The sequence below is a fragment of the Astyanax mexicanus genome, chromosome 6, assembly GCF_023375975.1.
Source record: "Astyanax mexicanus isolate ESR-SI-001 chromosome 6, AstMex3_surface, whole genome shotgun sequence".
Lineage (NCBI taxonomy): Eukaryota > Metazoa > Chordata > Actinopteri > Characiformes > Acestrorhamphidae > Astyanax > Astyanax mexicanus.
Genome location: NC_064413.1, coordinates 34,728,888 through 34,753,359, shown reverse-complemented (window position 1 = coordinate 34,753,359; position 24,472 = coordinate 34,728,888). Strand labels below are relative to the sequence as shown.

The following is a 24,472-nucleotide window of genomic DNA, read 5'->3' as shown; positions in this document are numbered from 1 at the left end:
ACATGGCTTTGTTTTATTTCTGTCTTGTCTCTTCCCTTTTCTCCACCCAGTAATTAGTGTATCCACCGATACTGTTTGTTTCCCTGCCCCCCTCGTTTTCTTCCCCTGGTGTTCACAGTTTCCCAGTTTGTATACACACCACATGTGTCTTTATTCTCGGTTTTGCTTTTTATGTTTGACACCTCAGTCTCTGTGTTTGACACTGTCAGTAAGACCATGTTTTAATGTTAAATTGCTGTTTGGCTTTTCCTCAGGCCTGCCATGTTTGAGTCAGTTTCTGGTTTGATTTTTTTTTAGTTTGTGTTTCTTTGTTTGCTTATTTTGCTTCTTTATTAGTTAGTCATTGATAGTCTTTTTTTTGTAATGACTAATAATTAAAAGACTGATTTCGCATTCTGCCCCTGGATCGTTACAATGGTTCAGTCAGCTAGGGTTCATTTAAATACCTTCAATGGACATTTATCACATTTTGGGTCCTGTTATAATCAGTGGTGGAGGCTACTGCCCATTCCTAAATGAACCAATATTTCAGTTTAACAAGCTAACCAGAGTTATTCCTATTCTGCCACACCCACTTTATGAATTTAGAAACCCGTCTGCTGTCTGAATGCAACTGTGGAAAGCTCACACGTAGCTCTATGCAGCCGCAAACAGGAGCATCCAGGATGCAGGGACGAAGGCATGCAGGATCATACATGATCTAAAGTTTGAAACTTTAGTTAGTTTGAATTTTGATTGGGAGATATTTGCATTATTGATATTACTATTATCAATGTTGTATCTGTCACCAGGTCATTAATAGCAGCAGATCTTTGAGTCCTGTGGGATGCATGGTAAAGCCTCCATGGATCACACCAGGGAGCTTTGGGTGCCCATGACCCTGTCATAATTTCACCAGCTGTCCTTCCTTGGATCACTTTTGTTTATGCATTGGTTTGGTATTAATCAATGCAAAACTGACTGTTCACTGACTGTTCATCTCTTGGCTGTGGGATCAGTGTAGGTGGAAACTGTTCTTACAACAATAGTTGGTAACTTTGAAGGTACAGATGTTTCTTATTTTGGGTTGGCAGTGAGATTATTCAGAATCAGCACCATGGCCAGCGACAAAACAATGCCAGCCCTGACACAACTTTGCCCTGAACCTGGGCCACATCTGGCAATTTCTAGTGGCCCAAATTTCACTTGAAATGTTGAAATGTGGTTTTGTAGCCCACATTTATATTTTTATGTCTTTTGATTGACATCTGATGAATGGATACACAGACTTAAAGTGACAGTTCATATGTTTTTGGGATTTGGGGCTTTAGAGATCCCTCTGATCAGACTGTGTAATTGCACAGAGGAAGAATTGGAAGAGTACTTTAATTAGCAAGTTGTTGTAAATTCATTACTGTAAAATTTTAAGTATATTGTTTTAATTATTTTGTCCATTTATGAATCACTGTCAAAATGTAGAGAGCAATTACATCCAGCAAATCTACCAGACCATTCTGTTTTTTTTAAATATATTAAACAATGCAGGGACACTAATACAATTAATACCATTAATATCTTGACCCTCCCAACTCAAAACTACTACTGCTCTCAGCTTAAAAGAAAAAAAATCTTAAGGACTGCTGCCTTAAACAGTGCCATTTAGTAGAATATTCGGAATTAAAATAATTAAATGTTAGCAAATTCTAGAAAATAATAAATAATAAATTGTATTACTATCACTGTACAGTATTTAATGAAACTGGATAGTATTATAGTCTGTTACAGATGTGAGAAGGTAGAATCCCATCCATCTTAAAACCAACACTGTATGAACTGACCCAACACTCAACCATTAGTTTAACAACTGGATCTAATTTTAAATCTCCAGCAACTGCATCTGGCCCACTTCTGGACCATCATTCTAAGTGATATGTGGGCCACATGTAAATGCCAGATGTAGTCTGGAGATGTAGTTGAAGACATGACTTTCACCAAAGCTCTACAAAATAATGTTTATTTGGTTTGTTACAGATCCTGAAATGCAAATGAAATACAAACATTTTACCAGCTTTTAAGACTAACGTATGTGAATGAAAAGAAGTCCAAAAATATCTGTGCACATAGAAAATTCACTCAATGGCATTTGAGGACGCATGAATGAACAGTGAATATTCTGAAATAATATTATTCTTGAAACAAATGCAAGAATAGAATATTAAAGCAATACAAGTCAGTGAAGTCAATGAGTTCAAGTACCTTGAACACAAAAACAAAAAACATTCAAAATAAACGTGTCCTTTTAAGACTTGCTCTCCACAGGTTTGGTTGTCTTTCTGTTCCTGCTCGGTCGTGGAGGGGGAACCAAACCTGTCCTTTCTACCTGTGGGCCGTGGCAGAAGCTGGGTAAGCGGAGGTCATATCTGAAGCCTTTTTCATCCAACGCTGCTGTGTTCAGTGAAAAAAGCTTGTCCGCAATGTCGTTGCGCACCAGCAGTGCAAAGATCCGTGCAATATATCGATGCTGAGCAAAGAGCAGATACAGCTTCTTACGCCGCCACGCCACATATCGACATCTGCTATCTGCTCTCAGTGTCACCTGAAGAAGAGACAATAGAGGACACATAAAGGTTTGATCACCCCCAGGTGGACCACACATACAGAATGGGAATGTAAAATGTAAGATGGAGAAAGCTGTTGACCTGAAACAGTCCCTCCTCTGACGGCCTGAGGGAATCCCACTCTGGAGAGTCCAGGAACTGGAAGGGATGAATGTGGTGCAGAAATTCTCCATTCACTGAGACTCTCACTCTGCAGAGATTAAAACCATTATGTATATACGTAAAGTCACACAGATCTTTCTCACAAACTCACTGTAAGATATGTTTTTATCTGTTTTTCAAATTAACTCTTCATATACACTCTTAGAAAAAAATTACAAAACTCTCACTGGGGTGGGTGGTACATTCAGTAGCATTAGAGAGGTTATACATATTGGTTGAAGAACTATTGTGACTATTGTGGGGTTACGGGGGCGAGTAAAACAAAAGTAACACAATGGTTACTTTTACTGGTAACTAGTTACTTTTATAGTGGAGTAACTCAGTTACTTTTTTGGAGAAGTAACTAATAACTATAACTAATTACTTTTTCAAAGTAACATGCCCAACACTGTGCGCTACACCAATATGAGTCATTGGGGCAGACTCCTTACACTACATTGAGACACATCTGTAATAGAAATAACCTTGTAAGTCATTCTGGATAAGAGTGTCAGCTAAATGCCTAAATGTAAAACACAGTTTTTTTTTACTGTTTTTAATGCAAAAAAGTGTTGAATTAACACTGAAAATCCTGCTGTGTATTACTTTTAAACAATAATGTATTGGAACATTGCTTATTCATGGTTTCTTTCAGAATTAAAGAGCATTAAAACAGTTTATCCTGCTTTCACTACTATCTAAATATAGCTTCTATTAGGTTTTAAAGCATTTGAAGCATTGCAGGATTTGATTGCATTTGGGACAAGAGCGATAGAGTGGACACTCTATCGCTCTTGTCTCAAATGCAATAAAATCCTGGAATGCTGGATGATCACCACCCCACCTCATCCCCAAAGTGTGCAAGTGTGTGTGTCTTTGTTCGCAATGGGAGTAACTTCAGCTAGCTTAATGCATTCATTACAACATGTATTTATATATATATATGGATCCCCTTGCACTCTCCCCGCCCCCCTAAAAATTGAGCCCTGGTTTTATGAGCCCATGACTCATATAGGTTTATGTTTTTATTTGCTTCAGTGCCCTGCAGGCACGTAACAGTATTATACGTTATCCTTATGTAATTTTTTTGTCATCTGGTGTCATGACCAACATTCAACCTTTAATTATTGTCTACTGATGTTGGTGGCCAGCTGGGTGCATCGCAACTTAAAGTATCTCAGTGGTGTCAAATATTTGATCCCCTTGCACACTAGCTCAATGCTCCCCTGAAATTGTGTCTTGCTTTATGTTTTATATTTGAATCCACTCCAGAGATTGCAATTCTTTTAGAAATCCATCCTTACAGGAACTAGACAGCGTGTGTGCGCATGTGTATGTGAATATACACATCTGTGTCAGCAATAAGTTTCACTTAAAATAAACTGAATTAATTAATTATAGAGGCGGTCAACAAACATTTTGACATATATATTTAGCTATATGGATCTCCTTGCTCTCCCCCAGCACCCCTTAAAATCGAGCCATGGTTTATGGCTCATGTAGGTTCTTGTTTTCATCTGCTTCATCCAGAGAGTCCTATTCTATTGGAATTAGACAAGCTGTGTGTGTGTGTGTGTTTCCCCACATCTGTGTCAGCAATAGGCACAATAGAGCCCAGTCTACACAATTGATATTGATACAAAATTAAAAAACAGCAATTTTGTTAAATGAATTAAACAATTCAAGTGTTTTTGTTCATATTGGGATCAAAAGAGTCCATGACTTTAAGATTTTAAGGTTAAAGTCCATATGTAACAAACAACACAAAAACAATTTTATAACTTGTATTTTAACAATTTTTTCTAAAAAAAAACTGAGTCAGAACTAGATATATGGAATGTAAAATTTTCATTAAAGCTTTAAAAGCTAAACACTTTTAAAATGTGTTTTTTTGTTTATCTCCAGCACTAACCCATCACACATACATTCTGTAAATAAGCACACACTAATTTACACACTGTCCTGAAATAATGCCTCAAGATGTTAAGTATACGTCAATTTTAAGGACTTAATGAGTTAAAGTGAAGGACAGAGTGCTGTAAGGAACTTTACACAGCTTTTAAAGTATCTGTGGCACTTAAAGTAGCACAGTGCATTCATTAGAGAGGCTGTCAACAAACATTTGGACTTATATATTTAGCCATATGGATTCTCTTGTGCTAAAATCGAGCCCTGTTGATGGCTGCAGCTCCTAGAGTTTCTAGAGTTACTGGTATTCACTATAGTGAACTATGGTAGCCACTGTGGCTCAAACAGATTTGTACTTAAAAGTGTACAAATCAGAAAGCTGTAGCTAGGGATGTACCTTATATTGAGGTACAACAGAATACCTTTAAGTGGAAGTATTTTTGTGCCCATGTTTTTTGTATCAGTAAAAATTAAAAAGATTAAAAACATTATCATCAACTGAATATGTGTCAAAAACTTCATGATTCAAAATTATCTGGCTTTCAAATGAAAAGTACCAATTAAAATATACATCTCTATACATCACGTAAGAGACCACTTCAGTTTCTGAATCAGCTTCTTTGATTTTGCTATTTATAGGTATATGTTTGAGTAAAATGAACATAGTTCAGAAATCAATATTTGGTGGAATAACCCTGGTTTTTAATCACGGTTTTCATGCACCTTGGAATGTTCTCCTCCACCAGTTTAACACACTGCTTTTGGATAACTTTATGCCACTCCTGGTGCAAAAAATCAAGCAGTTCATCTTGGTTTGATGGCTTGTGATCATCCATCTTTCTCTTAATTATATTCTAGAGGTTTTCAATTTGGTAAAATCAAAGAAACTTATCTCATTTTAAGTGGTCTCTTATTTTAAGTGTTTTTTTTTCCAGGGCTGTATATTGTTTATTAGAACAGTGATGCAAAATAGCGAACGTACCTTTTGGCTGGTTAAATGTTACGAATCTGTACTTTCTGCTCTTAGGAAAGACTTTTGTACTTCAGAGGGAACACCTTTGACCCTCTAAAGACCCATATTATACATCTAAGGGTACAATTATCGTACCTCAGTTTTTTTAGTGAGCAGGGTCTGAACTCACCTGCCTGAGAGCAGCACAGACAGCTTATCGATGGGAGTTTTTCCCTCGATGGCGAAGAAGTGGTCTTTCTCCATGGTGTGGATCTGATCCTCGCTGCACGCGACGATCTCGCCGAACTGCGCGAGCGAGACCCCCAGCCTTCTGAACAGGCGCGCGTACAGGCCCTGGAGCTCTCCGCCAAAAGCAACGGCGCGCGCGCGGTGCGCCACGTGCAGCGCCTGCGCCACGCACAACACGGCGAGCGCGCAGGGCCACGCGGACGCGTCCGGAGCGCACGGCTCCGACCAGGCGTGCAGACAGCAGCACAGGAAGCCCAGCGCCAGGAAACTGAACATGTAGAGAAGCCCGTACACCCCGCTGCCGCCCATGAAGCCCAACACCAGCAGCATGTGCGCCAAGTGGAACACCGCGCCCTCGGGGGTTTCCTGCCACTCCGAGCACTCCGGGTGCTCGCTCAGAGACAAGTTCCCGCTTCTCGACGCAGCCGTTGGATCCATATTTACACAGTCTACAAGTCACCTCCGAACCGGAGCTGAAGAGATCAGAACCGGAGCCACATTCTGTCCATAAATACGCTGTTAAATCCGGAGAAAGCCTGATTTGAAAGCTCTGCTTCTGCTGGAGCGACTGCTCCTCCTCTGTCCGAAAATGTCACAGTCTGATTCTGATCTGCACCCTAAAATATGATCCGCGCGGTGGCAGCGAAGTCTGCGAGGTCCTGCTGTCCGACATGTCAGCTGTGAAGCTTTAAAAAAGCTCCTTCATGGAGAGCATTATTACACCACTGAAGCTCCTCAGTGCTGGTCTGGACCTGAGATCACACAGTAGAGCAAGCAGCAGGAGGATTCATATGAGATGTGTGTGTATTAAACACAGTTGTTGTGTAGTTGCTGTGATTGTGCAGTAGAAGCTCCTGATTGGGTTTATTAATCAACCATACATAAAAAGAAAACTGCAAAAAAAGACTAATTTTCTTGATGGTAGTCAGTAAATAGTAGTCAGCAAAACAATGCACATTTTACTTAAATTGGGTCAAATAAAACAGAAAATGAATAAATATCTGAACTAAAGATTTTTAGTTGAGACAACTGTCTGTTTTTTTTTCTTTCAAACTTTTTAAAGTTTGAGTTGGCCACAGCACAAAAAAAAAAACTAGTTCAGTAAGTTGTCTTGAATTTTTCTCTTTTTTTACAGTGTATGAGTATTTTCACAAGACAGTAGGACACCTACATACATATCCTATTCATCACAGTTAACTAACACACCTATATAAACATACTTCACATAAAACATGAAAGGTTTTCATGTTTCATTGCCACTGTCATTACACCTCAGCAAGTGTTTAACAACACATACATGGAATAAGCAATAAGCATGTTTAGGTAGATGGCTACACTATTTGTCCTAAAAAGCATGTACGTAGGTGATTCAAAGAAATATGTGATGGACTGCATGGTGCCCTCTCCAGAGGGTCTGTCTTACCTCCAATGATTCTGAATAGGCTCTGGATCCTCAGCAACCCTGACCAGGAATAAGCACAATCCAGTAAATATTTAAAATATCATCCCGCATTACCATATCCCAGATTACTGCATATTGATTTATAAAAGATAGAAAGCATGAAAAAAAATCACTTTTACAAGTAATGTTACACAGGTGTTGTGTAGTGCAAGTCCGTTTGGAAGGGACCAGTACTTTGTGCATTGTAGTGCAGAGTTTCAGTACTTTATTAGTGGGGTTGCTGAGTGAGTGTGTGCTGGGGGCAGGATTGGGATGGGGGGTAGAGCAGGAAGAGAGTTCAGCATCCTCACAGCCTGATGGATGGGGCTGTCTCGCAGTCTGCTGGTCTTCGCCCCGAGATTCCGCAGTCTCCTCCCTGATGGCAGCAGGATGAAGAAGCTGTGTAGTGGGTGAGAGGGATCTCCTGCCAGACGGAGGGCTTTCCGTGTGAGGCGGGAGCTGTACAAGTCCTGAAGGGAGGGGAGAGAGGTGCCAACAATCTTCTCAGCTGCTCTCACGATGCGCTGGAGGGTCCTGCGGCAGGATGCTGTGCAGGCCCCGTACCACACGGTGAAACAGCTGGTCAGTATGCTCTCGATGGCCCCTCTGTAGAAGGTGGTCATGATGGGGGTGGGGGCTCCAGCTCTTCTCAGCTTGCGGAGAAAGTAGAGACGCTGATTTGCCTTCCTGGCCAGTGACACTGAGTTGGTGCTCCAGGAGAGGTCCTCTGTGACGTGCACACCCAGGAACTTGGTGCTGCTCACCCTCTCCACAGCAGTTAAAACTAATTGAATTAAACATATTACTGCACATTTTAGCTATAAACACATTGTTAATTTATTGGTTTAGTTTATTATAGACTACCCAATTACAGTATACATGAATTTACATTGTCATGCTTTAAATATACAATTTACCGTCATCCTACCATCAGCTCATTGTAATTTTACAATAGAATTGTTTTAATGTAATGTACAAAGAAGTATACTGTAGATTTCACAGTTATTACGGAGATATTTCTTTGTAGTAAAATTACAGAAAATATTTTTAGTCTCACAAAGTGAAAATTTGAAGTACTAAACTAAAATTGCTAATAATTTGTAAACAGTAAAGTGCATAGTCATTATTTTAAGTGCATGAAGGAGCATTACAACCTTATGATTATTAGCATTTAGGAAAGTGTTTCTAATCATTCTCATAAGGGAATCAAAAATGTTTTTCTTTCCTAATGTATAGCATGATATAACACCTTTAGTATACTTTTAAGATACTATAATATGGTAATATGGGACACTCTAGCATTTAAATTTATATCTATTAAAATCTAAATTTGCAAGTTAACAAGCCCGATCTCTTTAGTTTGTTTAGAAATAATAATATAATCAGCTTTTCTAGAAATCAGTATACACAAAAGTTTTCTAAAATCATTGTGTTGTCCTTTGTTACCTGGATCTTCTTTTTCTGTTAAAGATGGCAGTTCACAGCAGTTCGAGGAGGGGATAGAAGGACTCCACTGGTGAAAAAACTCTCTGTCGAATGAGGCACAGTAAGGTGTGTGTGTGTGTGGTTGTGTGAGTGTGTGTGTTCAGTGACACTGGTTCATTCCTCTCTGAGAGATAAATCAGTGTCCCTGCCCTCTAGTAGACAGCAGTGTGCTTTCTGGTCTAAAATAGCTGTTGAGGTTTCTCCTGGGCTACCTGGCAGTGGAAGGTGACTTTGCGGTGCTCTGGGTTGGAAAAGAAAGCTCACCTGAGTGAGAGATTGAGGACATGTGTTTGCTGCAGGCCCAGCAGTGTGAAAATATGACCTACATTTCATAGAAAATACATCTCACCTCCCACAGTCTGTATCCTCAGCGGAGTAATGCCTGCTTTACAATAGACACCGACATTCTGCTGCAGTCCCTAAACTTAGTTTGACCTTGCAAAATAGATAGGGGCTCCTTCCTCCTCCTCCTTTATATTTATATATACTGTTCATACAGCTAAAAGACTGAACGGCTCTTTTATAAACGAAAAGTGCTTCTTCTGCGTTTTTATATACTGTATGTTTGGCACAGTATGTGTGTAAATACGAAAATATAAATCAATAAAAAACAATAAAGGATCTTTAAAAAGGTTTTAATATAAAATTGAGTAGTAGTTCTGTAAGTATACTTCTCTCTGCAGTGTGCAGTGCAGCCACTCTGAACTTCTATTTACTGTTAAAAGGCTCTACTGACCAAAACACACACATACTAGCTGTACCCGGCCTCTTAATGGTGGATATCAGACACCCAACACATCTATATATAGAACCAGAATGCAGCTGTCTATTTGAATGTGTGTGTGTGTCCCAGGGTGCAAGGAAAAGAGGGGATAGTTGCCAAGTTTACTGTATAGTTTACTAAGTATTTGTTGTATAAAATATAATACAGCAAAATATGATACTACTATGGTGTTTTTTTTGTTGTTGTTGTTTTTCACCCATTAAACCCAGTGGTCTGATTTCCAGGAGAGAGAATAAGAATTAATCCAGACATAGACTATACAGCAGGTTACAGTAAGGTCACAGAACCCGTGAATTTATGCATAATGGAGAACTTGTAATATAATGTAATTTGTGTACACAGACTTTATAGGAGGTTGTGTTAAAAAGACTGTGTAGTGCAGGAATGGCCACATTTCAATTATCATCCTCAAAACACATCTTCATATCGATATATACAGTACCTTTGTAGCTATCCATTTTAGCTTCAATGTAGTTACTAAATAGTTGATTATGCTGTCGAACAAAAACATTCAGTCTTTAAAATTGCATTAATTCAAAGCACAAGCATGCGTCCCATATAATGTGAATCATCTTTATTAATGTTCATGTTGTAGAAATGTTTTGTTAATGTTCATATCATAACATCTATTACACTGTATATTTAGATTTTAGACTTTATTTCCGATGTTGTAATGAGGATCAGAGTTGTGCCAGTGAAACTAAAGAAACCTTTTTAATTGCTGAGAAACAATATCAAAACAATAAGAGGCATCAGACAAACCTTAAAGCATTGTTTGTATACATATGTGTAACTGTATACACATACAAATAAGAAAAAAGGTACACTTTTCGTCTTATATATTATATACATGACAAAATGTGTTTTAAAAGGTAAATAACACTGAATGGACATATTAAAGTTCATATTGAACTGTTATATTAAATTCCCTTGTAAAAAATACAGTTAATTGTATTTAAAAGAGACTGTGATTTATCTGTGTTGTACATAAATATATTAGGAAATGTATATACTTCCTTTATAATATGTTAACAATACATTAGAGTCATGCTTTCCATACTTGCAAGTAAACTTTGATTACAATACTTACAATTTTAACTCTATATATACATTAATACAAATACATTTCTTTTAGTATTTCTTTTGTTAAATCAGTATATATCTTTAATACTTATTTTTAAATAGATTTTGCAACTACTTTAATAATTCACTTAAAACACATGTGAAATGTAAAAAATATATATATTTACATTTGGTAAAACAACCTCTATTACCAGATCATGAGCATTCCTAGCTATCTTTAAGAAACTCCTGAAGACAGAGCTCTTTAAAGAGCACTTACTCTCCTAACAAACTAACTACTTTTAAACTTATTTCCTTCTTTATCTCACTGTCCCCTTTGGCCACCTTTAGGTTGCCAAATGTTTTTTTACCTTTAAATGTTTTTTTTACCTTGAACTGGAAAGTATATTTAAAACAAGTGTAGTACAGTATATCCAAAAAGATTTACTACTCACTACAAAGTATCCCTAGAAATGTGCTTATTATATTTATATAGGTATATTTACTAGAAGTATATTTTGTACTTTTATTTTTATAACTAAAAAAATCAAATAGTTTAAATCAGTGGTGTCGAGGTGGCGGGTAGCAGGTATGTGCATGCAGGTAGTACCTGTGTCGCACAGGTCCAGGGTTATGACCCCTGTACTGGTTACGGTCTGTGTGTAGTTTGGTGTGTGCTCCCTGTGTCTGTGCGGGTTCCCCTCTTGTACTCCAGTTTCCTCCCATCTCCAAGAAACACACAGGGTAGGTCAACTGGCTGCTCCAAGGTGTAAAAAGGCATGGGTGGTCACCTGTAATGACCTGGCACTTGGTCCGGGGGGGATTCCTGCCTTGTGCTCAATGATTTTGAGGCTTCCAAACCAACGTGTCCCTGACAAGAAGGAAGTGGATAAGAACATGGATGAATAGATATTTAATGTTGGTTTCTATACATTTATAATGCATGTGATGTTTAATAGTGATGCAGAAATACTTTTAAGTTTCAACTTATACAGCTCTGAAAAAAAGCTAACAGACCATGAGTTTCTGATTTTCCTATTTATAAGTATATGTTTAAGTAAAATGAACATTGTTGTTATATTCTATAAACTATGGACAACATTTCTCCCAAATTCCAAATAAAAATATTGTCATTTAGAGCATTTATTTAAAGAAAATGAGAAATGGCTGAAATAACAAAAAAGATGCAGAGCTTTCAGACCTAAAATAATGCAAAGAGAAGTTTTAAGAGTTTAGAAATCAATATTTGGTGCAATAACCCTGGTTCTTAATCACAGTTCGTGCATCTTGGCATGTTCTCCTCAACCAGTTTTACACACTGCTTTTGGATAACTTTATGCCACTCCTGGTGCAAAAATTCAAGCAGTTCATCTTGCTTTGGTGGCTTGTGATCATCCACATTCCTCTTGATTATATTCCAGGGGGTTTCAATTTGGTAAAATCAAAGAAACTCATCATTTTTTTAAGTGGTCTCTTATTTTTTTCCAGAGCTGTATATTTACATTTGAAGCATTTACTACTAGACTCTATAAGTAAAAGTGCAAAACTCTGTAAGCACACTGATCATTAGTATGGCTGCAAGTACACTTTAGTGAACTTTAGCATAAGAAAGTTTAGCAATCTTGAGTCTCCTTTTTCACTAGGGTTGACTGGCATTTGGTCTATTTATAAATCATCGTAACTTGTTCTGGTTCTTATGCCAGAACAATCTCATCCACTTCATAAAACTTGCAAATACTAAGCTGTTCATAAATACTCAAGCAATGCTTTTAAAAGATATTATACAATATTGATGCATGTCTCATTAATTCCCCGTAGGTAGCCTCTAAAAAGTTTTACCATTATTTCTCTTCACAAGCAGCAATAACACTACACACGCAGCATATCAGCAAAACAGTTTTCGGTAAATCTGTGTTGAACGCATCATGTTAAGATAGATAAGATAATTTATAGTTAATTTCATCTTCCTAGTTCTGAAAAACAAGCATAAAGCAATGGTTTTAAGGTGCTTATAGGAAACTAAGACAGCTTTTCAGAGTTTGGCTTTGTAGTCAAGGCTGACATTGCTAATAAGATGTGAAAGTCAAAAGCCCCTAAATAACATGTGCAATTAGCACGTCTAAATCATCATTCAAGGGTTTCAAAGCTCATCTCATCATTCAATAATGAGTCTAATGCTGAGTGTCCTTGCCAACCATGCAGATGAGCACTGAAGAGCTTTTTAAAACTGAGCAGTATTTTCATGGTAGTTCTTTTATCCATTTTTCAACATTTTTAAGGAATACAGGTTTTCAAAGACAAAATCAAAGTCAAAGTGAACTTTATTGTCATTTAGACTATACAGCAAGGAGTGCAAAGCTAAATTAGATTGCGTTTCTTTTTAGGCTCCAATGTGCAAATGTAATAAATATACAAAAGACTAGTAAACCTTTTATTCAGCATTAACAGACATAAAAAATATAAATAAAGAACAAAAACATATATATGTATGTAAATAATTGCACATTATATTAAAATATAGCCCATTGTGCAAAGTGGTAGAAAATTATTGCAGGCTGTAACTGGAAGTGTAAACATGATACTGATGGACAATGATAAAGTTTTAAATTATGTGAAACATAATGCACACAGCATTATTACACAAACATAATAACAGCATTTCCTGCACATGGCTGGGAATGTGCTTGTAAATGCAGGGGCTGACAGCCTGTCAAAAGCTGTGCACCTCAGTTTGGCTCAGTTTTGCGCAGATATTTCCAGTTACAGCTGAAGTCACACCTTTAATCCCAGAAAAACGCTCTTATTTGCCACTGAAAAGGCTATTTAAATGCCTGATTAAAGGGGCGATTATTGTTGTTTTGCTGTTTTCCTTGGGTTTGGAGTGATTGGCTTACTCTAAATAGCGGACTCAGAATTCAGTTGATCTGGATCTCTGACGCAAGAGCATGCGCAGGTGGGGTCACAGGCCCTGCACTGTTGAACATTGCGATATATCGTCAAAAAAGGAAAAAAGCATTCATTGCGATGTCAAATTTTCATATATCGTGCAGTTCTAAATGCCAGTACTTAGAGATACACAGCTGTTTTCAGGCAATGTACCTGACTGAAAAGATTAAAGTGTTTTATTTTCTGCTCAGTGGTCAAAACATTCCTTAATGACTTGAGGTGATTTCATACTAGGCCGATTCAGCAGACAGTCAACTTCAATGCCACGCTTAGTCAGTCTTTTTCTGCCTAGCACAGTTTTCACCACATCAGCAACTCTTCAACCGACACTTTTAAAAATAAAGATGCAAAAACTCACAGCAGAAGCCAATTATAAGTGTTTCAAGTGAACAGGTTTCTATACTTTTTGCTAAATATAGAGAAAAGTGTTGCAATTATTGCTATAGTGAATGTTACAGAGCTCACTATGCCTAAACGTCTATGCTCTTGTCCTTGAAAGACCTCTTCAGGTCTAAATGATTGTGAATACCTTTTCTAATGAATACATTGTCACCTTGTGTTACACCCGTTGCTGACACAGATGTGCAAATGCACTCACACTGTTAGATAAAATTGACACAATGCCTAATACAGGCACTGTCTAGAAGTGTAAAACTGAGTGTTTTCTGGAACTGTCTTGCTCCATCCAATACTTTTGAATCCCCTATTGGTTGTGTATATGTTTAATTGTAAATCAAATTTGGACAACAAGATGCAAAATGACTACGGATAATGTTTTTATACCTAGTGAAAAAGTAGTAAAACAAATTTCAGTTAAACTAAAACAAAAACAAAAATATGAAATTAAAAGGAAGAATAAATGATCATGGGGCTTCTTAAAATATACATCTTAAAAAAAAGGATAAGTAAGTGGGACATATAATGATGTTGATACTGTAAATCTTGTTTTGCTTGCGTGTGATGTAAAGAAAATGCCTGTAAAATGTTGTTGATTGCTTAATAAAGTTCTTTAAAAACCCAAAAACCCAATACTTTTGAGATGAGGTGGAAAGTTCAGGATGAGGTAGTGATTATCCAACATCCTGAGCTTACTAACACTCTTGTCACTCGATGCAGTCCAATCCTCACAGCAATAGTTAAAAAAACTGGTAGAAAGCCTTTCCTAAACAGTAGAGAGCATTACTCCAAAAAGCCAACACACACAATACATTTAATACCCTTGATTTCAAAAGAACCGATGACAGAGCAGGTGTCCCAATACTTTTGCCCTTATACTGTAGAAAACACACCCCAATTAACAAATGAGTATAAAACGAGTGTGTTAGTGTCGACACAGCAGTAAAAGAAAGAAAGAAATACGCGTAACATGTAATCCCAAAGCACACAATGTTAAAGCAATATGCCAAAACCTGCATGGAGTATTCATGCCCAAAGTGTACTTGACTGCAAACAGCAATCTGCTTTTATTAGTAATAAGATTATTAATTCAGTAATATTGATCTATTTTATTAATTATTCTGCTAAAGACAGTTTTGTGATTTAATTAAGCCACAAGGGCAATCATCTACATTTATTGATCTACACAGTTTTTCTTTTTTTTTAATGTTCAAGAAGCCTGCACTCATCCTTTTTCTTATTCAATAAGGCAGCATGATTATGTATACACAATAACTGGAATTTCTGACCCATTAAAAGAGCACCAGTGCATACAAAAAGTGTACAACAATTATATTTTAATGTTAATTTTATGTGTACTAGGTTGTTTTCATTTAATTAGGAAAAGTTATGCACAAAAATGTTTTTTAGAGATAATAAAACATTGAAAGAAGTAAATGTTAAACTTCCAAAGTTAATAATAATAAGAGGAATAGATTTCAATGGAGGTCAATGTAATATGAGAATTTCTGTCAGACCCCTCATTATGAAATCTGACACAATATACTAACAAATGCCAGATTCAACATTGGACATACAAGGTTTTTGACTCACATTGGATACTTTTGGTCTAAATGGTAAAGAAAAAGACAAATTCCTCTTGTGGCGACAGTAATTTCACACTGGGTTGATGGTTGCCTGCAAGCTGATTAGCTGAAGCTGTACCCAGTTAGAGTCCTTCTCTTATCAGCTGAAGATATGACAAGCCTGCTGCCTGCTGAACCTTGTTAGTGGATCCGGCGAAACACACACTCTGGGAGTTTTAGAAGAGGATAAGAAGACATTTTGAACAAAGGCAGTGGGGCCTGTTTAACATTACACACTTTGGCTTCTCACAACAGGGTGCTGGGTGCACAGAACAAGTGCATTTTAGGTTGGACGTTTACATAAATTCATCATGGACATGCATGTCATTGTATTATTGGGCTTCACTGATTGAACAGCTCACAGCTAATACAGATGTGGTTGATGAACTGATGATATCCAGTGACACACATGGGCCATACAGCAATAACCTCACATACAACTCATATCAAAAGGTGGCTGTGGGATAACGTGGGCTAACATTAAGCTAACATTGACCTAAAATATGTAGACATGTTTTACAGCATTTAGCTGATGCTCTTGTTCAAAGTGGCTTACAAGGTTATTTCTATTACAGAGGTGGGCCAATGTAGTGTTATGAGTTTTTCCAATGACTCTTATTGGTGTAGCATAGCATTCAGTCACTCAGAGCTGGATCTAAACCCCAGTCTTCCACATGATAGCTCACTGGCAGGCAGTGGTGTTATCCACTGCACCAACCAAGCAAGACCGTGCTTAAAGATATGGCCTGTGACAGACAAACAAAGATAGATTAAACCCTGTAACTTCTCTGTACTGTCTTACTACTGGATGAATTGACCAATACTAGTGCTAATATGCAGGAAAATCCTTTATTTTACATTGACATCCATTTAACATTAAGAAATGGTTTGTCTTCTCCTATAAAGTCACCATTTTAGACATTAATATTTCTCTTAAATGCTGCCAAAAGCATCTGGCAACATTATATGTTCCAAAGCAACTTAACTAAATTTAACTAAATATTAGGTTTGTTGTATTTAGTATTTTTTGATAGAAAGTATTTTGAGCATCCAGAGGCAAAGAACTTGTGATATGATGAATGGGAGGTCGACTTCTCTTTCAGAATAAAACAAGCAAGATGCACACACACACACACACACACACACACACACACTACGCTCTCATTTCCTCTCCTCTCATGTATAACCACAGAGAAGCTCGCAGTCATTATCGCCAGTGGAGTGTCCATCACAGTTGGGAATCAGAGATGACTTTCTGCAGGAGGAAATGAAAAGAAGGGCAAGAGAGGAAAAAGCCATCTCCGACAAAAGGGAATATGAAGAACAAACATCGCTCTTTTCATGTGGAACGCATAATAAGGGCTGAGCAGACGGCTGAATTCTATCTGACCTTTTCTCTCTCTTGGCTCAGGAGACATTTACACTCCTACTGATGTACAAAGGGCTTTCCTTTCTCCTTTCTTTCTTTATGTGGAGCATGGTGAAGAAAAACAGTGAACAAGCATGCTCCCTGCTGGCCATCCTTATTGTTGGTTTCAGCACTGTCCAACGGGGCAGTGGTGCTATGAGAGAATTGTAAGACATGCCCATTTGACAAGCAGGAATGAAATGCTGATAACATTCTCTCTATATTCTTTAGTCACTTGCATTTGCGGCATAGTAAAGTGACCGGAAAGGCACCCAGTCAGGTCATATATTTTATCGGGTATAAAAGTGCTAATAGTTAATGGCAACACAGCTTATTGATTTTTGCAAAAAAAAAAAAAAAACATTTTGGGATTTCATAACATAAAAAATATGCATGATTTAAAGTTTTTAATTTGTTTGACTATTTATTATATGTATAAGATTTCAGACTGTACAGAAATCATATTCTCCTTACATATTTACGTTTTCCTATTTATTTCCTATCATGCTTGCATCCACTCGATTTTAGTGAAAATTGAGATTTGATGTAAACACGGAAGACCTAGAGTTGTTCATTATGACCTTGATACACTTATTTTTAAAGTATTTACCACAACATGGTGTGGACAGCCTAAGCATTACCTGGGCTAAGTTTGAGACACTTACGTTTTTTTAATGTGTTTTTTTTTACCACTTAACCATTAAAGAATGATTCAACTTAGCATGCAGCACTGCATACATGCAAAAACCCGACCTTCCACATCAAAGAAAACTCTAAAAAATGTACTAAAAGTACTTTAAAGTAAGGGATAACATTCCTCTCTATTTGTAATAACGTGTTTTTTTTAAAAGTAAATCTTAAATGTATTGTTACACTGTGTTTATATAAAATATGAAAAATAAAAAGTACCATATACTGATACTGATTCAGCTACATGCCCGTATCTAACTGTGAGTAGTCCATACCCTGACAGTGTCACAATTTCTTTCTTTCTTTTCTGTTCGATTACAGTCACCTTTATCACTACTCTGCCTTTTAAGAGAGTCTGGACCTGAAGGCATCGAGACAGTTAGCTACCTCCAGATTTAAACACACAGCATACAATCAGAAGCACTGCTTCATAAAAAAAAACAGCATCAGACTTTACTTTATGATCATCCAATTTCTGTTGCATAAACCAATCAAACCCGACATTTTTGTAATTAGGATGCTCACACAGTGTTGAACATAAATAATTAAAACTGAAACATTAAGTTTTTAATGGTTGACATAGGAATGATTAGCATGGGCTTAATAAGTAGATACTATCATTGTAATAAAAATTATATATACTTACATTCATATTATAAAACTGGTGTCTGATACTCTGGGATGTGTCTAACACAATGCCACAACTCTTTTTTAGCCAGCAGTATGACACCACCTCACTGCATTTAAGGATACAATGGACATTTGAGTGTACACTGCATTTTCCAATGCATTATGGGAGTTTGATAGTAAACTACTGTATGAAGGACGTGACTAGTCAGACTACAATGGCTAACTCACTATATAATGCACTATTCCTAATAATAAAATAAATTATACTATAATAGGATTATATTTTATGTTATTTCAAAAAGATCACACAGACTTAAGATCAGACCAAACTTAGACTTAAGATCACAAAAATGTACTTTATTATAAGCTGCAAAACTTAATTGCTACTCTAATATAAACACAAATTCCACTAGATAAGAAAGAAATGGTTCTCAAAAGACTTAAAAAAAATCCAATGAATTGCCATTAAAAGGGAACTATTTTCAACTAAGTTCTACAGTTTCTATAATTTATACATTATTCAATAGTTAGGATGTAAACTAAATTTCTCTGTGTGATAACACAGAGTTAATGGTTAATGGTACAGAACCATACTGGTAAATACATATTTCTTTACAGTAAACCAGAAATCCCAATTTCAACAGCTCAAGTAGGGCATCTCTATTTTTTGTAAATTATTAAATTTACTACTGTAATTGTCTACTAAGATTTTACACATAATTGAATTAAAATACTATTTTGCATTAGAATCCATGTGTGAATGCCCAGGTGTTAGGTAGTGAATTTATAAATATTTTATGCAGCTATTTTCTCTAAGGGAGTTTTTAGAGCCCTTAAACAGCTTCCGAACTCCATACTGAACACTGATTTACACTGATGCCTTTTTAGCAATATTAGTGATTATTTTATTTGGTCTTGAAAACCGATCTCCTCACGACTCCAATCTCATTTCTGCGCCTGAACCCCATGTTTACTTTGGCCATGTTGTAAAAGCAACAACCCTCCGTAGCTGATTACATCTTCTACTTTGTAATTGGAATGATTAACAATAATGACAAAGCTGTTTACAGAAATGAGGCTGCAGAGTTAAGTTAGAACAATAAGTCATGAAACACTTAAGAGCCAGATAGGGTCTCTTACATCATACACAAATATACACATTGTCATTGCTGGACACTTAAACTGTCCATCACCCTTGGTAAGAAAAACGACTGGAGATTATCTTCTACTCGAATATGTGGAGTGATTAAAAACGTGTACGCTTCTTCTGCTGAGAGAATATTCACTGTGAGTGCATTCACGTTCGCTATGGTGTAATCTCAGTGGACTCAGCTGAACTGAACTGAACTGACTGCAAAGTAAAATGCCTTTAAAACATCAGTTCTTGTTCTTACCTTCTAGCGGTACAAAGGACACGGATACTATATATATTTAATGCACCTGGAGACAAGCTAATGCACATCAGTATCCTCATATACTTTTTATCATGTGAAACATCATATTTAACCACATTTGTCAGTTCTACGCAACTGATATGATTGTGACTCTGTTATTTTGTTTTTCTGAGCTCTTAGTATCAGTGAGTTTCGAAGATTACACTGGACCATTGACCAATTTGTAAGCCTAGTTTGTTTTGTTTTGTGAGAACTGGAAGAGACTGGAGTGTGTTAATTGCCCACAGATATTTGATGTTGATATGATGTTTCATGTGTGTTTCATTTGTCTTATTAGAGATTTTTTTAAAGCAGCTTTGCATTATCATCTATTGAAAAAAGTGCTATAGTGATATATGATTTGATTTGATTCATATCTAAAGGAGGATTCTGTAGCAGATTAATTTACCAAATCCTCTGCACATAAACCTAATTTATTATCTTAATTTTGAGGTTTATTCTTCTCTACATCCTTTATTTTAGCATCTTTTTGGACTTCTTGGTCTGTCAATGTTGAGGAGCTATTATTTTTTATAACATCAATGAATGATGCTATGAGTGGATAAGGCATAGAAGTGCCCCTGTCCACTATATTAGAGATTCCTTTCTAGCTGGTCCAGCTTGCAGATATAAAGTCAGACACAAAGGCTCATCTATTATAGCTATTTGCTGGATATTTAGGTTGGTGAACTATTCTTATTCTACCAGTGACACTGGGGTGTTTAAAAACTCCAGAAGTACTGCTGTATCTAATAACAAACCACCACCATACAGTGCTGAGAATGACCCACCATCCAAATAATAACTACTCTGTGGTGGTCATGTGGGCTCCTGATATTTGAAGAACAGGGGGAAAGGAGGATAATAAAGTACCAGTATGCAAAGAAATAAATAAACTACAGTCTGTAATTGCAGGTGTATAATTACAGCCTACAATCCTATATGCTGATAACATGAACTGTGTGTCATCTGGTCTGTTACATCGAATTAGTTTGCTACCCCTTTACTACATACTGTACAGTAACATCATTATATTATCTATATTCCACACAGCATGTTAGAATTGCCTTACAGAAGGGGTTGTTGCAGGGCAGCCTTACAACTCTAAAAAATTCTGTTTTGGAAAATAAGGTGTAATCAGATGGAGTGCTACAGACTAATAGCTCACCAGCCCAGAGGGTTGTTGAACCCAATTGTAGAACAGTTGATCTCAAAGCCAGTAAACCCAAGAAGAAAGGAAACAATTAATAAATAACACACTGCTCCTCATGCAGAACCTGTGTCGACACCACAGGGAGCCCAAGAACAGGCGGAAAAATGAGAACAGGCAGAAACTAAAGTCACGCAGAGTGCGACAGAGAAACAGGAGAGGAATGTAAGCAAAAGCTCACCAAAGAGGCATTTTTTCCTTCATTATCGTTTATTATAGTTTAAAGAACTCACAGGCCAGATGTTTCATGCTTGCTGGCCACATCTGGCCCACGGGCCACCTATTGCCGACACCTGCCTTAGTCTCTGATCTCGTTGAGAGTGCGTTGTGTGTAACTGGCTTCTGCTTCTCACGTGTGTTTGGTCAAAAGCTGATTGTGTAAAACGGCATTGTAAATTGTGACTTAATCATCATTTAATGCATATTTTTTTTTACTTTTGTAAAGCACATCAATATGGAAAACACAACTAACTTAATTCGCAGATCTTGGATACTGCAGTATGATTTCAAAGACGACCAACATTCATTTCTTCTAGACACTCCATGAAAAAGTGTCCTCCTCTAGAGCAGAGGTGTTTCTAAGAGGGAGATCACTAATTTTTGATCCCCTTCACCGCAGTGAGCAATGGATTTTCACCACACCCACACAGTCAATACTACAAACATGGCTTCAAGTGGCGAGCACCTCGTTCACCCAGGGTTGGCTTAGCATTAATGAAGGGGGCGATGCAATTCAGACACGATTAAAGCTAACTCTTAATGGCTGTGGATAGAGGGGGAGACGTGCATGGCCAAGTGATGGGGGTCTTAGTCCAGCGAGCTGTGGAGGGGAGCGTGGGTGGACGCTGGCTGATTGATACCACGCATGACGCATGAAAGGGAATAAGGACCACTCAGCAGCACCTCGAGAATCACTCTAAACTCTGCAGCACACACTCAGACTGTCAAAAGACACCATCAGATTCTGGGAGGCTTTTCTCTAGCCAAAGGGCATGCTGTTATCTAAGCAGTAGGCTAGATAACAAAAAGTAAAGTAAGTTACATTCCATAAACGAAAGTTGAAAAGTTTGGAAAAAAGTTTGGAAAATCAGCCATAATATTGACATATAAATATGCTGGTCAAGGGCTAGTTACAATCTAGCCTACTAACTTAGGTCATGTTTTTGTTGTTTTTTCTGGATGACCAGCTGGTCTAGAGATGGATTATTTTTAGAAGGGGGTTTAAAAAAGATTTTTGATTAACTCCCTTTGTGCAAGACGCATCACAGCAGTAACATATGGAATGCTGCTACTGTGGCTCCAATATATGAGGGTAAATGAAAAACTGAATAATGTAAAGGATGAGTATGCACAATGTGCAGAACATAGTGTAAAATAAGCTCTAGAACTGTAGACTGAATGTGTTCTGTTTATGAACAGAATACAATTGTGTTTATTTTTTCTTTCAAAATATTATTGAACAATAAAGTATCATATTTTAAAAGACTTAAAACAGAAACAAATATATGTAAAGCTTATAATGTGCACCAGTGACGGTCACTGGTGTGAACAGTGTTTTAGAACAGACTGTCAGCAAAGACTTCCAAAAGAAACTACCCCTTATTGCACAATATGTTGTAGGAAGATACGGGAAGCCTTTTAAGCCTTTAAAAAGTTTTTTGTTTGAATGTTCAGAATAATAATAATAATAATAATAATAATAATAATAATAATAATAATAATAATAATAATAATAATAATTATTATTATTATTATTATTATTTTATTTTTTTGAATGTTCAGGATAATAATAATAATAATAATTATTATTATTATTATTTTTTTTTTTTTACCTCAGGGCAATAGTCATATTTGTATATCATTATAGTTTCTTATAATTAGTTAATCTATGATTAATATTACTACACCAAATGGCTCTACCTAGTCTTACCTTCAAATGATGTTAAAAGTGACTGCTTTAGTGTTGTGATGGGTTTCAATCACTTAGGAAACATGTACTGGACATATGAGCTAAAATATGTTGGTTACTTATCAGGCAAGTATTTTATTTATTTTATATGCAGAGATCAGTACTTACCAAAAGTGTTCCAAGAACTCTCGTGGAGAGGGGAGCTACGTAGTCAAATTAGTGCAGGTACACTAATGTTACGGAAGGCCTGTGTAAACTATTGTGCTCTTTTAGTGAGTACTGTAAAGTCTAAAGTTGGGGGTTAACGTGTATTCGAGCCGAACTAACTCTGTTTAGTGCTTGTAATCGCCCGGAGAATACTCGGTACACAGTAAGCTAGAAAAGACTGACCAACATAATGCGGAACCGAAGTTTATCAGCGCGCGCTCCCTACGGAAGCTTAAGATGTACGCCGTTCGATTTGCATTGCATTGTGGGAATTGTAGTATTTCTAATGCAGTAGTCTTAAAAGTATATTTTATCTCTCACAGTTCTGTCCGCAAATGAACAGTGGTGAACAGTAACAACGTAAAATCTACTCTCTTATTTTACTTAATTATTTTATTCGTGTATTTGTATTTTTACAAAATGATTAAAAATTTCAGGTGACTTTTTACTTCAACTTTAATTTCACTACATTATAGCTATATACAGCTCTAGAAAAAATTGAAGAGATCACTTCAATTTTTGAATCAGTTTCTCTGATTTTGCTATTTATAGGTATATGTTTAAGTAAAATGAACATTTGTGTTTCATTCTATAAACTACAGACAACATTTCACCCAAATTCCAAATAAAAATATAATTTTGAGCATTTATTTGCAGAAAATGAGAAATGTCTGAAATAACAAACAAGATACAGAGCTTTCAGACCTCAAATAATGCAAAAAAAAAAAAAACAAGTTCATATTCATAAAGTTCACAGAATTCAGAAATCAATATTTAGTGGAATAACCCTGGTTTTGATCACAGTTTTCATGCATCTTGGCATGTTCTCCTCCACCAGTCTTACACAATGCTTTTGGAGAATTTTATGACACTCCTGGTGTAAAAATTCAAACAGTTCAGCTTGGTTTGATAGCTTGTGATCATCCATCTTTCTCTTGATTATATTCCAGAGGTTTTCAATTTGGTAAAATCGAAGAAACTCATAATTTTTAAGTGGTCTCTTATTTTTTTTCCAGAGCTGCAGATACCTAGTGCAAGCATATGCTTCAATGCTATACAATTTAAAAATTGCAAATGCCAACATAAAAAGTAGAATATATATATACATAGTACAGTATAGTAAAGGAAAACTCATCGCATATTCACAAACTACATGCAATAGTTATACCTGTAGGAAACTTTGCCTTAATTTTTTTTTTGTTTATGATCATTTAATAGACATCAGCATCAGACTACCTTACGACATTCTACTAAGCGATTGGTGAACCAAAATTAGACTAAATAGGACATTAGGGTCATAATAAATAAAATTGCACTTTTAATTTTAAAGTTTAAGAACATTTGAAACTAAATATGTTTGTACTTTCACATAAGTGGAGATCTAAATGGAGGACTTCTG

The 24,472-nt window shown here is 36.6% G+C and overlaps 1 protein-coding gene across 2 annotated transcripts; it reads right to left on the bottom strand.

Moving 5' to 3' along the window:
• Positions 1 to 1,977: 1,977 nt before the first annotated feature.
• popdc3 (popeye domain containing 3) lies at positions 1,978 to 23,264 on the bottom strand. 2 transcript variants are annotated; one of them, XM_049480126.1, is made up of 6 exons: positions 23,035 to 23,264; positions 8,735 to 11,490; positions 7,271 to 7,309; positions 5,789 to 6,599; positions 2,679 to 2,787; positions 1,978 to 2,575 (listed from the first exon to the last, which is right to left on the bottom strand). In XM_049480126.1, the coding sequence occupies exons 4-6, from the start codon at positions 6,283 to 6,285 to the stop codon at positions 2,279 to 2,281; spliced, it is 903 nt and encodes a 300-aa protein (XP_049336083.1). In that variant the 5' UTR covers positions 6,286 to 6,599; positions 7,271 to 7,309; positions 8,735 to 11,490; positions 23,035 to 23,264; the 3' UTR covers positions 1,978 to 2,278. The 2 variants fall into 2 exon arrangements, with proteins under 2 accessions (XP_049336083.1, XP_022529453.1); XM_022673732.2 differs by having other exon boundaries at positions 11,230 to 11,490.
• Positions 23,265 to 24,472: the final 1,208 nt, after the last annotated feature.

Bases quoted from the DNA above. Each gene is read 5' to 3' on its own strand.
- popdc3 (XM_049480126.1), bottom strand. From the start codon at position 6,285: ATGGATCCAACGGCTGCGTCGAGAAGCGGGAACTTGTCTCTGAGCGAG. The intron at 2,788-5,788 runs GTGAGTTCAGAC...TAATCTCTGCAG, and splicing joins TCTGTGCTGCTCTCAGGCAG to AGTGAGAGTCTCAGTGAATG. The intron at 2,576-2,678 runs GTCAACAGCTTT...TCTCTTCTTCAG, and splicing joins CAGAGGAGGGACTGTTTCAG to GTGACACTGAGAGCAGATAG.